At 48.1% G+C, this 12,500-nt stretch overlaps 1 protein-coding gene across 2 annotated transcripts in view; it reads left to right on the forward strand.

Moving 5' to 3' along the window:
* The window catches only part of nbeaa (neurobeachin a), a 72,527-nt gene that overhangs the window by 24,826 nt on the left and 35,201 nt on the right, over positions 1-12,500 (forward strand). Inside the window, exons 7-11 of one of the 2 annotated variants that reach the window (XM_071364889.1) lie at positions 171-304; positions 1,098-1,159; positions 10,711-10,775; positions 11,271-11,379; positions 11,523-11,689. In XM_071364889.1, the coding sequence (XP_071220990.1) occupies positions 171-304; positions 1,098-1,159; positions 10,711-10,775; positions 11,271-11,379; positions 11,523-11,689 (537 nt within the window). The remainder of the gene's footprint in view (positions 1-170; positions 305-1,097; positions 1,160-10,710; positions 10,776-11,270; positions 11,380-11,522; positions 11,690-12,500) is intronic. The other variant, XM_071364890.1, reaches the window with a different exon arrangement.

The raw sequence follows: 12,500 nt of genomic DNA on the forward strand, positions 1-12,500 counted from the left end.
CTCCCCTTCCTCCTCTCCCCACCCCTCCCTCCATCTCCTCTTCCCTCTATCTCTCTCTGTCCCCTTCACTGACCCTTTCTCTCGCTCCCCTCTGTCCCTCCCCCAACCCCCTCCCTCTCTCTTCCTCCCTCCCCCATCCCCTGCTCCCCCCTCTCTCTCCCCCTCTACAGTATCACCACTAAGTTGGAGCGTGCCCTGGAGAAGGTGGCCCCCCTCCTGAGGGAGATCTTTGTGGACTTTGCTCCGTTCCTCTCTAGGACTCTGTTGGGTAGCCACGGCCAGGAGCTGCTCATTGAAGGTACAGGTGCTGTACACGCCTTTATCTTCTACCTGGCGTCTCTATGTGGAGTGAGTCCCCCATTCACTGTCCAGTTCTCACCCTGCTGCTGTCACCGCTCACACTGGATGGCTGGGTGGGAGAGAGAGTGTATGTGTGTGTGAGCTTGTGTAAGTGTGTGTGTGTGTGTGTGTGTGTCTGTGTGTGTGTGTGTGTGTGTGTGTGTGTGTGTGTGTGTGTGTGTGTGTGTGTGTGTGTGTGTGTGTGTGTGTGTGTGTGTGAGAGAGAGAAAGAGTGTGTGTGCAAGCGTGCATGTGTGTGTGTGAGAGAGAAAGAGTGTGTGCAAACGTGTGTGTGTGTGTGTGTGTGTGTGTGTGTGTGTGTGTGTGTGTGTGTGTGTGTGTGTGTGTGTGTGTGTGTGTGTGTGTGTGTGTGTGTGTGTGTGTGTGTGTGCGTGTGTGCACGGTTGCGTGTGTGTCTGTATCTGTGGACTGGCTACCTCACCCATCCATGGATCAGGTATGAGCCAGGATAGTACTTTGCATGCTGGATATACAAGACTTTCAGTAGAAAGTACTAGGTCTGTTTCCCTGCCGTTCTGTTCTGTCCGTACCCTTGTTCCACTTGTCCTTTCTGTGTTATCTGATACTTTAAGATCTAATGCTGTTAGCTGGGTGGGAAACCTGTTAGAATACTGTGTGTGTGTGTGTGTGTGTGTGTGTGTGTGTGTGTGTGTGTGTGTGTGTGCGTGGGCGTGTGTGCGTGTGTGCGTGCGCGCGTGTGTGTGTGTGTTCTGGGTCCTGACTGTGTCTCTCTGCAGGTCTGGTCTGTATGAAGTCCAGTACTTCAGTAGTTGAGCTGGTGATGCTGCTCTGTTCTCAGGTACGTACTTTACCCTTCTCTCTCTCTCTCTCTCTCTCTCTCTCTCTCTCTCTCTCTCTCTCTCGCTCTCTCTCTCTCTCTCTCTCTCTCTCTCTCTCTCTCTCTCTCTCTCTCTCTCTCTCTCTCTCTCTCTCTCGCTATCTCTCTCTCTCTCTCTCTCTCTCTCTCTCTCTCTCTCTCTCTCTCTCTCTCTCTCTCTCTCTCTCGCTATCTCTCTCGCTATCTCTCTCTCTCTCTCTCTCTCTCTCTCTCTCTCTCTCTCTCTCTCTCTCTCTCTCTCTCTCTCTCTCTCTCTCGCTATCTCTCTCTCTCTCTCTCTCTCTCTCTCTCTCTCTCTCTCTCTCTCTCTCTCTCTCTCTCTCTCTCTCGCTATCTCTCTCTCTCTCTCTCTCTCTCCCTCTGTCTCTCTCTCTCTTTCGCTCCCTCTCTCTCTCTGCCTCTCTCTCTCACTTTCTCTCTGCCTCCTCCCTCTCTCTCTCTCTCTCTGCCTTTCTCTCTCTCTGCCTCTCTCTCTCACTTTCTCTCTGCCTCCTCCTCCCTCTCTCTCTCTCTCTGCCTTTCTCGCTCTCTGCATCTCTCTCTCACTTTCTCTCTGCCTCCTCCTCCCTCTCTCTCTCTCTCTCTCTGCCTTTCTCTCTCTCTGCCTCTCTCTCTCACTTTCTCTCTGCCTCCTCCTCCCTCTATCTCTCTCTCTATCTATTTCTTTCTCTCCTTCTCTCTCTCTCTTTCTCTCTCTACCTCCCTCTCTCACTCTCTTGCTCTGTGTCTCTCTCTCTCTCTGTATATATGTTTTCTGTATAGTTCCCAATATATGCACTAGATTGTCTCACTAAACGTAATGTTATGAAACCAACTAGCCAACTGGATTTATCTAGGGGTTTCTAAGCCCTTCAAGTGTACCTTCAGTATCAGCCAGCCCCATCGATGCAGCACTAAGCAGCCAATGATGAGCGCTGTGGTTTGATTGACAGGTCTAAAGTGCTATCAGACAGGTGTCTGGTTACAGACCCGCCCTTTATGACAGCATTAACGGTTGCGTCTGCTGCAGTCTCAATGTGGATGAAACTCCAATATTTCCACATTTGATTCTCATCAGTTTCCTCAACTTCTATCTCTTCCCCAAACAAGAAGAATATTCATAAACATGTTTTGACTATACTTTACAATCACCCGTCTCCGCTGTCTTGATCTCTGAGAACAAAGCACCATTTGATATCAGTAACAAGGTGTGGCCTGGGTCGCTAGACTCAGCAGGCAGAAGGAGAAACAGATACTCACCTCTCACCTTCATTCCTCCGTTTATTCCTCTCTGTCCATCCCTCCGTTCGGCTCCCTCCGGCTCCAGGTCGTACAGTTGAGATGTTCTTGTCCTTTGAGGGTGCCATTGCTCTCCACTCATCTCAACTCCACTCCATGTTGTTTCTCCCACCTCTCCTATTCTCCTTTCTCATCCTCCTCTTCTCTCCTCTCTCATCTTCTTCGTCTCCTGTCTTCTTTTTATCCATTCGCTCCATGTAACTTCTGTCCTCTCGTCCTCTTCTCCTTCTTTTCTTCTCCTTCTCGTCCAGCCCAGTTCTCCTCTCCTCCTCTCCTCTCCTCTCCTCTCGTCTCCTCTCCTCTCCTCTCCTCTCCTCTCCTCTCCTCCTCTCTTCCTTCTCCTCTCCTCTCCTCCTCTCTTCCTCCTCTTCTCCTCTCCTCCTCCTCTCATCTCCTCCTCTCCTCTCTTCCTCCTCCTCTCCTCACCTCTCCTCCTCTCTTCCTCTCCCTCTCCCTCTTCTCTCCTCTCATCTCTCCTACCACTTTCCCTTCTCTCTCATCCTCTTCTCCATCTTCTGTCTATACTCCTCACCGTCCTCTCTCTCTGTCATTCCCCTCTCCTCTCCTCTCCTCTCTTTCCCTCCTCTTCCTGTCAGTGTGTCTAGTATTACCCAGGGCTCCAGCCTTGTCTTCCATTAGGGGCCCATGGGACAGAACCCCAGCCCAGATATTGATCCCTGGGATGAGGAAGGGAACCTGAGACGCTCCCCTGTGTCCTTCAGATCCATCCTAGCCATGAGATAATGGAGCTATCTCTCTCTCAGATTCTTTTGACATAAGAAAGAATATAAAAGACGCTCTTTTCATATAGCAGACGCTATTTTTCATATCCCTCCCTTTAAATCATGTTTCACCCCTTCCACTACACCGGCGGTGTTTAAACCCTAGGAGGTAACATGTTTCACCCCTTCCACTACACCGGGGTATTTAAACCCTAGGAGGTAACATGTTTCACCCCTTCCACTACACCGGGGTATTTAAACCCTAGGAGGTAACATGTTTCACCCCTTCCACTACACCGGGGTATTTAAACACTAGGAGGTAACATGTTTCACCCCTTCCACTACACCGGGGGTGTTTCTACTGTTCCTACTTACAAAGCATGTAGAGGTCTGTAATTTCTATCATAGGTACACTTCAACTATGAGAGACGGAATCTAAAACAAAAATACAGAAAATCACATTGTATGATTTTTAAGTAATTCATTTGAATTTTATTTGTTACGCTCTGTCTGTCTGTCTGTCTGTCTGTCTGTCTGTCTGTCTGTCTGTCTGTCTGTCTGTCTGTCTGTCTGTCTGTCTGTCTGTCTGTCTGTCTCTCTCTCTCATCTCGCTCTCTTTCTCTCTTGCTTTCTCTCTCTCCTCTCACTCTCTCTCTCTCTCTCTCGCTGGCTCTCTCTCTCTCTCTGTCTCTCTCTCATTTCAATTCAATTCAAGGGACTTTATTGGCATGGGAAACATATGTTTACATTGCCAAAGCAAGTGAAATGGATAAACAAAGGTGAAATAAATAAAAAGTGAACAGTAAATATTACACTCAGACAAGTTAGATGTGTGTGTTCCTTGAGTGGCACAGCGGTCTAAAGTTACATAAAGTTGAAATAAATAAATCATTTAAAAAAAGTTCCAAAAGAATAAAGACATTTCAAATGTCATATTATGTCTATCTACAGTGTTGTAACGATGTGTAAATTGTATTTACAATGGTGTTTGTTCTTCACTGGTTGCCCTTTTCTTGTGGCAACAGGTCACAAATCTTGCTGCTGTGACGGCACACTGTGGTATTTCACCCAGTAGATATGGGAGTTTATCAAAATTGGATTTGTAGAATTTAACTACACATCTGATAATTAGCAGGTATCTGCCTAATTCTGCTCTGTATGCGTTATTTGGTGTTTTTACGTTGTACACAGAGGATATTTTTGCAGAATTCTGCATGCAGAGTCTCAATTTGGTGTTTGTCCCATTTGGTGAATTCTTGGTTGGTGAGCGGACCCCAGACCTCAGAACCATAAAAGACAATGGGTTCTATAACGGATTCAAGTATTTTTAGCCAGATCCTAACTGGTATGTCGAATGTTATGTTATGTCTCTAACAGGCAGACTACACCTGCAAAATAAATGTAGAAATCTATATTATTCAATTATTGCACCCACACTGCTCGTGCGCACCAACGAGCGTCTGCGTTGCCAAGGGCTGAAATAGAAGTCAGTTCTATTTGATCGCGCTGCAAGTCCTGCCTCTCCCATCTCCTCATTGGTTTATAGAAGCAGGCACCCACGTGCCATCTCCTCATTGGTTTATAGAAGCAGGCACCCACGTGCCATCTCCTCATTGGTTTATAGAACCAGGTACCCACGTGCCATCTCCTCATTGGTTATACCCACGTGGGTGACTGAAAGACGAAAGAGGTCAGTGGCGGTAATGCACCTAATTTATGAAAGTTGCCAATCGCAATATAAAGTCCAGAGAAGAAAAAGCCTGGAAGGAGGAGAGATGACTAGAAATTATTCGGTTGACCGTTTTACGTGTGGATTAATTGGCGGAGTAGAGGACCTTGTGCATTTCAGGTGAAATTACAACTCAATGTTTATATCCCAGGACAAATTAGCTAGCAACAGCAAGCTAGCTATATTGGACAAATTAGCTAGCAAGTGCAAACTAGCTAGCTAAATTGCCATGCTTTCCCCAAATTAATATATATGTCCGGGAATCTGATCATCCACTGGTTTATTATTTATGTTGTCAAATTGGACTTATTTTAGTATTTTCCTGAACTTAAACACGAAAAAAATGTACTTTCGAATTTGTATGTTTGTATGTTTGTGTTTCAGCCTGATGGCAGCCCCGTCTCTTGGTTTGCTATGAAGCTGAGGGATGGGGCTGGAGAAATGTAACTACAGACAGAGCTGTTGATGCAAGTGGTCAGTAGTGGTCAGTAGTAGTCAGTAGTAGTCAGTAGTGTTCGGTAGTGGTCGGTAGTGGTCGGTAGGTCGGTAGGTCGGTCATGGTCTGTAGTGGTCTGTAGGTCGGTAGTGGTCGGTAGGGGTCGGTAGTCGGTCATGGTCGGTAGGTCGGTAGTGGTCGGTAGGGGTCGGTAGTGGTCGGTAGGTCGGTCATGGTCGGTAGTGGTTGGTAGGTCGGTAGGGGTCGGTAGTGGTTGGTAGGTCGGTCATGGTCGGTAGTGGTCGGTAGTGGTCGGTAGGTCGGTAGTGGTCAGTAGTAGTCGGTAGTGGTCGGTAGTGGTCAGTAGTGGTCGGTGGTGGTCGGTAGGTCGGTAGTGGTCGGTAGTGGTCGGTGGTGGTCGGTAGGTCGGTAGTGGTCAGTAGTGGTCGGTGGTGGTCGGTAGGTCGGTAGTGGTCAGTAGTGGTCGGTGGTGGTCGGTAGTGGTCGGTAGTGGTCGGTAGTAGTCAGTAGTGGTCGGTAGTGGTCGGTAGTAGTCGGTAGTGGTCGGTGGTAGTCGGGTGGGTCAGTAGTGGTCGGTCATAGTCGGTAGTGGTCGGTAGTGGCCAGTAGTGGTCGGTAGTGGCCAGTAGTGGACCGTAGTGGTCGGCAGTGGTCCGTAGTGGTCGGCAGTAGTCCCTAGTCGTCCGTAGTGGTCAGCATTGGCGGGTGGTCCGAAGTGGCCAGTATTGGTCTGTAGTGGTCCGTAGTGGCCAGTAGTGGTCCGTAGTGGTCGGTAGTGGTCAGTAGTAGTCAGTAATGGTCCGTAGTGGCCAGTATTGGTCCATAGTGGCCGTAGTAGTCAGTATTGGTCCGTAGTAGTCAGTAGTGGTCAGTAGTGGTCAGTAGTGGTTGGTGGTAGTCAGTAGTGGTCAGTAGTGGTCAGTAGTGGTCAGTAGTGTTCGGTGGTAGTCAGTAGTGGGCTGTAGTGGTCAGTAGTGGTCAGTAGTGGGCTGTAGTGGTCGGTAGTGGTCAGTAGTGGTCAGTAGTGGGCTGTAGTGGTCGGTGGTAGTCAGTAGTGGTCAGTAGTGGCCAGTATTGGTCCATAGTGGCCGTAGTAGTCAGTATTGGTCCGTAGTAGTCAGTAGTGGTCAGTAGTGGTCAGTAGTGGTCAGTAGTGGCCAGTAGTGGTCGGTGGTAGTCAGTAGTGGTCAGTAGTGGTCAGTAGTAGTCAGTAGTGGTCAGTAGTGGTCGGTGGTAGTCAGTAGTGGTCAGTAGTGGTCAGTAGTGGGCTGTAGTGGTCAGTAGTGGTCAGTAGTGGGCTGTAGTGGTCGGTGGTAGTCAGTAGTGGTCAGTAGTGGTCAGTAGTGGGCTGTAGTGGTCAGTAGTGGTCGGTGGTAGTCAGTAGAGGCCAGTAGTGGCCAGTAGTGGTCAGTAGTGGGCTGTAGTGTTTCATAGTGGTCAGTAGCGATCAGTAGTGGTCTGTAGTGGTCAGTAGTGGTCGGTAGTGGGCTGTAGTGGTCCGTAGCGGCCAGTATTGGTCAGTAGTAGTCAGTAGTGGTCAGTAGTGGTCCGCAGTAGTCAGTATTGGTCCATAGTGGTCCGTAGTGGTCCGTAGCGGCCAGTATTGGTCAGTAGTAGTCAGTAGTGATCCGTAGTGGTCTGTAGTAGTCAGTATTGGTCCGTAGTGGTCCGTAGTAGTCAGTATTGGTCTGTAGTGGTCCGTAGCGGCCAGCATTGGCCAGTAGTAGTCAGTAGTAGTCAGTGGGGGTCAGCAGTGGTCAGTAGTGGTCCGTAGTGGTCCGTAGTGGCATGTATTGGTCCGAAGTACTCAGCAGTAGTCAGTCGTGGTCCGTAGTGGTCAGTAGTGGTCCGTAGTGGTCTGTAGTGGTCTGTAGTGGTCTGTAGTGGTCAGTAGTGGTCCGTAGTGGTCTGTAGTGGTCCGTAGTGGTCTGTAGTGGTTGGTGGTAGTCAGTAGTAGTCAGCCATGGGCGGTAGTAGTCAGTAGTGGTCCGTAGTGGTCAGTAGTGGTAGTCAGTAGTAGTCAGTAGTGGTCCGTGGTGGCCTGTATTGGCCCGTAGTAGTCAGTAGTAGTCAGTCATGGTCCGTAGTAGTCAGTAGTGGTCCGTGGTGGCCTGTATTGGCCCGTAGTAGTCAGTAATAGTCAGTCATGGTCCGTAGTAGTGGTCCGTGGTGGTCAGTAGTGGTAGTCCGTAGTAGTCAGTAGTGGTCCGTAGTAGTGGTCCGTAGTGGTCAGTAGTGGTAGTCAGTAGTAGTCAGTAGTAGTCAGTAGTAGTCAGTAGTAGTCAGTAGTAGTCAGTAGTAGTCAGTAGTGGTCAGTAGTAGTCAGTAGTAGTCAGTAGTAGTCAGTAGTAGTCAGTAGTAGTCAGTAGTAGTCAGTCATGGTCCGTAGTAGTGGTCCGTAGTGGTCAGTAGTGGTAGTCAGTAGTAGTCAGTAGTGGTCAGTAGTAGTCAGTAGTAGTCAGTAGTAGTCAGTAGTAGTCAGTAGTGGTCAGTAGTAGTCAGTAGTGGTCAGTAGTGGTCCGTAGTAGTCAGTAGTAGTCAGTAGTAGTCAGTAGTGGTCCGTAGTAGTCAGTAGTAGTCAGTAGTAGTCAGTAGTAGTCAGTAGTGGTCCGTAGTAGTCAGTAGTAGTCAGTAGTAGGCAGTAGTAGTCAGTAGTAGTCAGTAGTAGTCAGTAGTAGTCAGTAGTGGTCCGTAGTAGTCAGTAGTAGTCAGTAGTAGTCAGTAGTAGTCAGTAGTAGTCAGTAGTGGTCAGTAGTAGTCAGTAGTAGTCAGTAGTAGTCAGTAGTAGTCAGTAGTAGTCGGTAGTAGTCAGTAGTGGTCCGTAGTAGTCAGTAGTAGTCAGTAGTGGTCCGTAGTGGTCCGTAGTAGTGGTCCGTAGTAGTCAGTAGTAGTCAGTAGTAGTCAGTAGTAGTCAGTAGTAGTCAGTAGTAGTCAGTAGTAGTCAGTAGTGGTCAGTAGTAGTCAGTAGTAGTCAGTAGTGGTCCGTAGTGGTCCGTAGTAGTGGTCCGTAGTAGTCAGTAGTAGTCAGTAGTAGTCAGTAGTGGTCCGTAGTAGTCAGTAGTAGTCAGTAGTGGTCCGTAGTGGTCCGTAGTAGTGGTCCGTAGTAGTCAGTAGTAGTCAGTAGTAGTCAGTAGTAGTCAGTAGTGGTCCGTAGTAGTCAGTAGTGGTCAGTAGTAGTCAGTAGTAGTCAGTAGTAGTCAGTAGTAGTCAGTAGTAGTCAGTAGTAGTCAGTAGTGGTCCGTAGTAGTCAGTAGTAGTCAGTAGTGGTCCGTAGTAGTCCGTAGTAGTCAGTAGTAGTCAGTAGTGGTCCGTAGTGGTCCGTAGTAGTCAGTAGTAGTCAGTAGTGGTCCGTAGTAGTCAGTAGTGGTCCGTAGTAGTCAGTAGTAGTCAGTAGTAGTCAGTAGTGGTCCGTAGTAGTCAGTAGTAGTCAGTAGTAGTCAGTAGTGGTCCGTAGTAGTCAGTAGTAGTCAGTAGTGGTCCGTAGTAGTCAGTAGTAGTCAGTAGTGGTCCGTAGTAGTCAGTAGTAGTCAGTAGTGGTCCGTAGTAGTCAGTAGTAGTCAGTAGTAGTCAGTAGTGGTCCGTAGTAGTCAGTAGTAGTCAGTAGTGGTCCGTAGTGGTCCGTAGTAGTCAGTAGTGGTCCGTAGTAGTCAGTAGTAGTCAGTAGTAGTCAGTAGTGGTCCGTAGTAGTCAGTAGTAGTCAGTAGTAGTCAGTAGTGGTCCGTAGTGGTCCGTAGTAGTCAGTAGTGGTCCGTAGTAGTCAGTAGTAGTCAGTAGTAGTCAGTAGTGGTCCGTAGTAGTCAGTAGTAGTCAGTAGTAGTCAGTAGTGGTCCGTAGTAGTCAGTAGTAGTCAGTAGTGGTCCGTAGTAGTCAGTAGTAGTCAGTAGTAGTCAGTAGTGGTCAGTAGTAGTCAGTAGTAGTCAGTAGTGGTCCGTAGTAGTCAGTAGTAGTCAGTAGTAGTCAGTAGTGGTCCGTAGTAGTCAGTAGTAGTCAGTAGTAGTCAGTAGTGGTCCGTAGTAGTCAGTAGTAGTCAGTAGTAGTCAGTAGTGGTCCGTAGTGGTCCGTAGTAGTCAGTAGTGGTCCGTAGTAGTCAGTAGTAGTCAGTAGTAGTCAGTAGTGGTCCGTAGTAGTCAGTAGTAGTCAGTAGTAGTCAGTAGTAGTCAGTAGTGGTCCGTAGTGGTCCGTAGTAGTCAGTAGTGGTCCGTAGTAGTCAGTAGTAGTCAGTAGTGGTCCGTAGTAGTCAGTAGTAGTCAGTAGTAGTCAGTAGTAGTCCGTAGTGGTCCGTAGTGGTAGTCAGTAGTAGTCAGTAGTAGTCAGTAGTAGTCAGTAGTGGTCCGTAGTGGTAGTCAGTAGTAGTCAGTAGTAGTCAGTAGTGGTCCGTAGTGGTCCGTAGTAGTCAGTAGTGGTCCGTAGTAGTCAGTAGTAGTCAGTAGTGGTCCGTAGTAGTCAGTAGTAGTCAGTAGTAGTCAGTAGTAGTCAGTAGTGGTCCGTAGTAGTCAGTAGTAGTCAGTAGTGGTCAGTAGTAGTCAGTAGTAGTCAGTAGTAGTCAGTAGTAGTCAGTAGTAGTCAGTAGTAGTCAGTAGTAGTCAGTAGTAGTCAGTAGTAGTCAGTAGTAGTCCGTAGTAGTCCGTAGTAGTCAGTAGTGGTCCGTAGTAGTCAGTAGTAGTCAGTAGTAGTCAGTAGTAGTCAGTAGTAGTCAGTAGTGGTCAGTAGTGGTCAGTAGTAGTCAGTAGTAGTCAGTAGTGGTCAGTAGTGGTCAGTAGTAGTCAGTAGTGGTCCGTAGTGGTAGTCAGTAGTAGTCAGTAGTAGTCAGTAGTGGTCCGTAGTGGTAGTCAGTAGTGGTCAGTAGTAGTCAGTAGTGGTCCGTAGTGGTAGTCAGTAGTAGTCAGTAGTAGTCAGTAGTGGTCCGTAGTGGTAGTCAGTAGTAGTCAGTAGTAGTCCGTAGTGGTCCGTAGTAGTCAGTAGTAGTCAGTAGTGGTCAGTAGTGGTCAGTAGTGGTCAGTAGTGGTCAGTAGTAGTCAGTAGTAGTCAGTAGTGGTCAGTAGTGGTCAGTAGTAGTCAGTAGTGGTCCGTAGTGGTAGTCAGTAGTAGTCAGTAGTAATCAGTAGTGGTCCGTAGTGGTAGTCAGTAGTAGTCAGTAGTAGTCAGTAGTAGTCCGTAGTGGTAGTCAGTAGTAGTCAGTAGTAGTCAGTAGTAGTCAGTAGTAGTCCGTAGTAGTCAGTAGTAGTCAGTAGTAGTCAGTAGTAGTCAGTAGTAGTCAGTAGTGGTCAGTAGTGGTCCGTAGTGTGACCTTGTGCCTGTTTTGTAACATGCCCCTTTGTGTTTCCAGGAGTGGCAGAACTCTATCCAGAAGAACGCTGGGCTGGCCTTCATAGAGCTCATCAATGAGGGAAGGTAATCAATCACCTATCACATTAATCTATCTTTCTATCGGACTGCTTAATCTGTTATCACCATCAGGAATCATCTGCTCAGGGCTAACAGTTTAGAATAAGGCTCAATTACACCCCCCCCCCCTCTCTCTCTCTCTCTGTGTTCTAAAACCCCCCCTCTCTCTCTTCTGGTATACCCCCCCTCTCTCTCTCTCTCTCTCTGTGTTCTGATACCCCCCTCTCTCTCTTCTGGTATACCCCCCCCCTCTCTCTCTCTCTCTCTTCTGATATCCCCCTCTCTCTCTCTTCTGATATCTCTCTCTCTCTCTCTCTCTCTCTCTCTCTCTCTCTCTCTCTCTCTCTCTCTTCTGATACCCCCCCTCTCTCTTTCTTCTGATATTCCCCCCCCTCTCTCCTGATGTCCCACTCTCTCTCTTTTTCCCCATCCTTTCTAATATCCCTCTCCCACTATCTCCTCCCCCTCCTTCTGGCTCTCTCCCTTTCTCTCTCTTCCCAGATTGCTGTGCCATGCTATGAAGGACCACATTGTGCGTGTGGCGAACGAAGCAGAGTTTATCCTCAACAGACAGAGAGCTGAAGACGTACACAAACACGCTGAGTTTGAGGTCAGAGTTCAGAGTTCCTTCCTCATGACAGTGTCTGTGTCTGACTCTGTGTCCTCCAGTACACTAAACCATGATAGCAGGAATCTCAACGTCTCTCTCTTTCTCTCCCCGTTCTCTCCCTCCCCTACGCCCCTCCCACCCAGTCTAACTGTGCCCAGTACGCTGCTGACAGGAGGGAGGAGGAGAGGATGTGTGATCACCTGATCAGCGCTGCAAAGCACAGGGACCATGTGACCGCCAACCAATTGAAACAGAAGATACTCAACATCCTGACCAATAAGCATGGGGCTTGGGGCACGATGTCACAGAGGTGAGAGGTAGTAGGGAAGGACAGGGGAAGACACACATGGGGATGGTCTGAAGGACAGGGAAGAAGGCTGTCACTGTGATGTAGACATGGGTTCTATTAGATAAGCTATGAGACAGGAAGCATCTGTCATCTTTCTCAGACACACACACACACACACACACACACACACACACACACACACACACACACACACACACACACACACACACACACACACACACACACACACACACACACACACTAACTCAGACACACACACACACACACACACACACACACACACACACACACACACACACACACACACACACACACTAACTCAGACACATACATTTTGATTGATTGACGCGTGCCTATCCTTCCAAGTTCACTCCAGGCTAGTGCCCTTGTCTCTTGAACAACTCTTGATGTGACATCTGCCAATGTTCTCACTAAAAGACTGAGATGCTTTAATCACATGACAGCAGCGTTAAGATTATATCTGCAGCGTTAAGACAAATCACAGCAGCGTTAAGACAGATCACAGCAGCGTTAAGACAGATCACAGCAGCGTTAAGACAGATCACAGCAGCGTTAAGACAGATCATAGCAGCGTTAAGACAGATCACAGTAGCGTTAAGACAGATCACAGGAACGTTAAGACAGATCACAGCAGCGTTAAGACAGATCACAGCAGCATTAAGACAGATCATAGCAACGTTAAGACAGATCACAGCAGCGTTAAGACAGAGCACAGCAGCGTTAAGACAGATCACAGCAGCGTTAAGACAGATCACAGCAGCGTTAAGATTGTATCAGCAGCGTTAAGACA

This window comes from Salvelinus alpinus, chromosome 24 (genome assembly GCF_045679555.1).
Source record: "Salvelinus alpinus chromosome 24, SLU_Salpinus.1, whole genome shotgun sequence".
Lineage (NCBI taxonomy): Eukaryota > Metazoa > Chordata > Actinopteri > Salmoniformes > Salmonidae > Salvelinus > Salvelinus alpinus.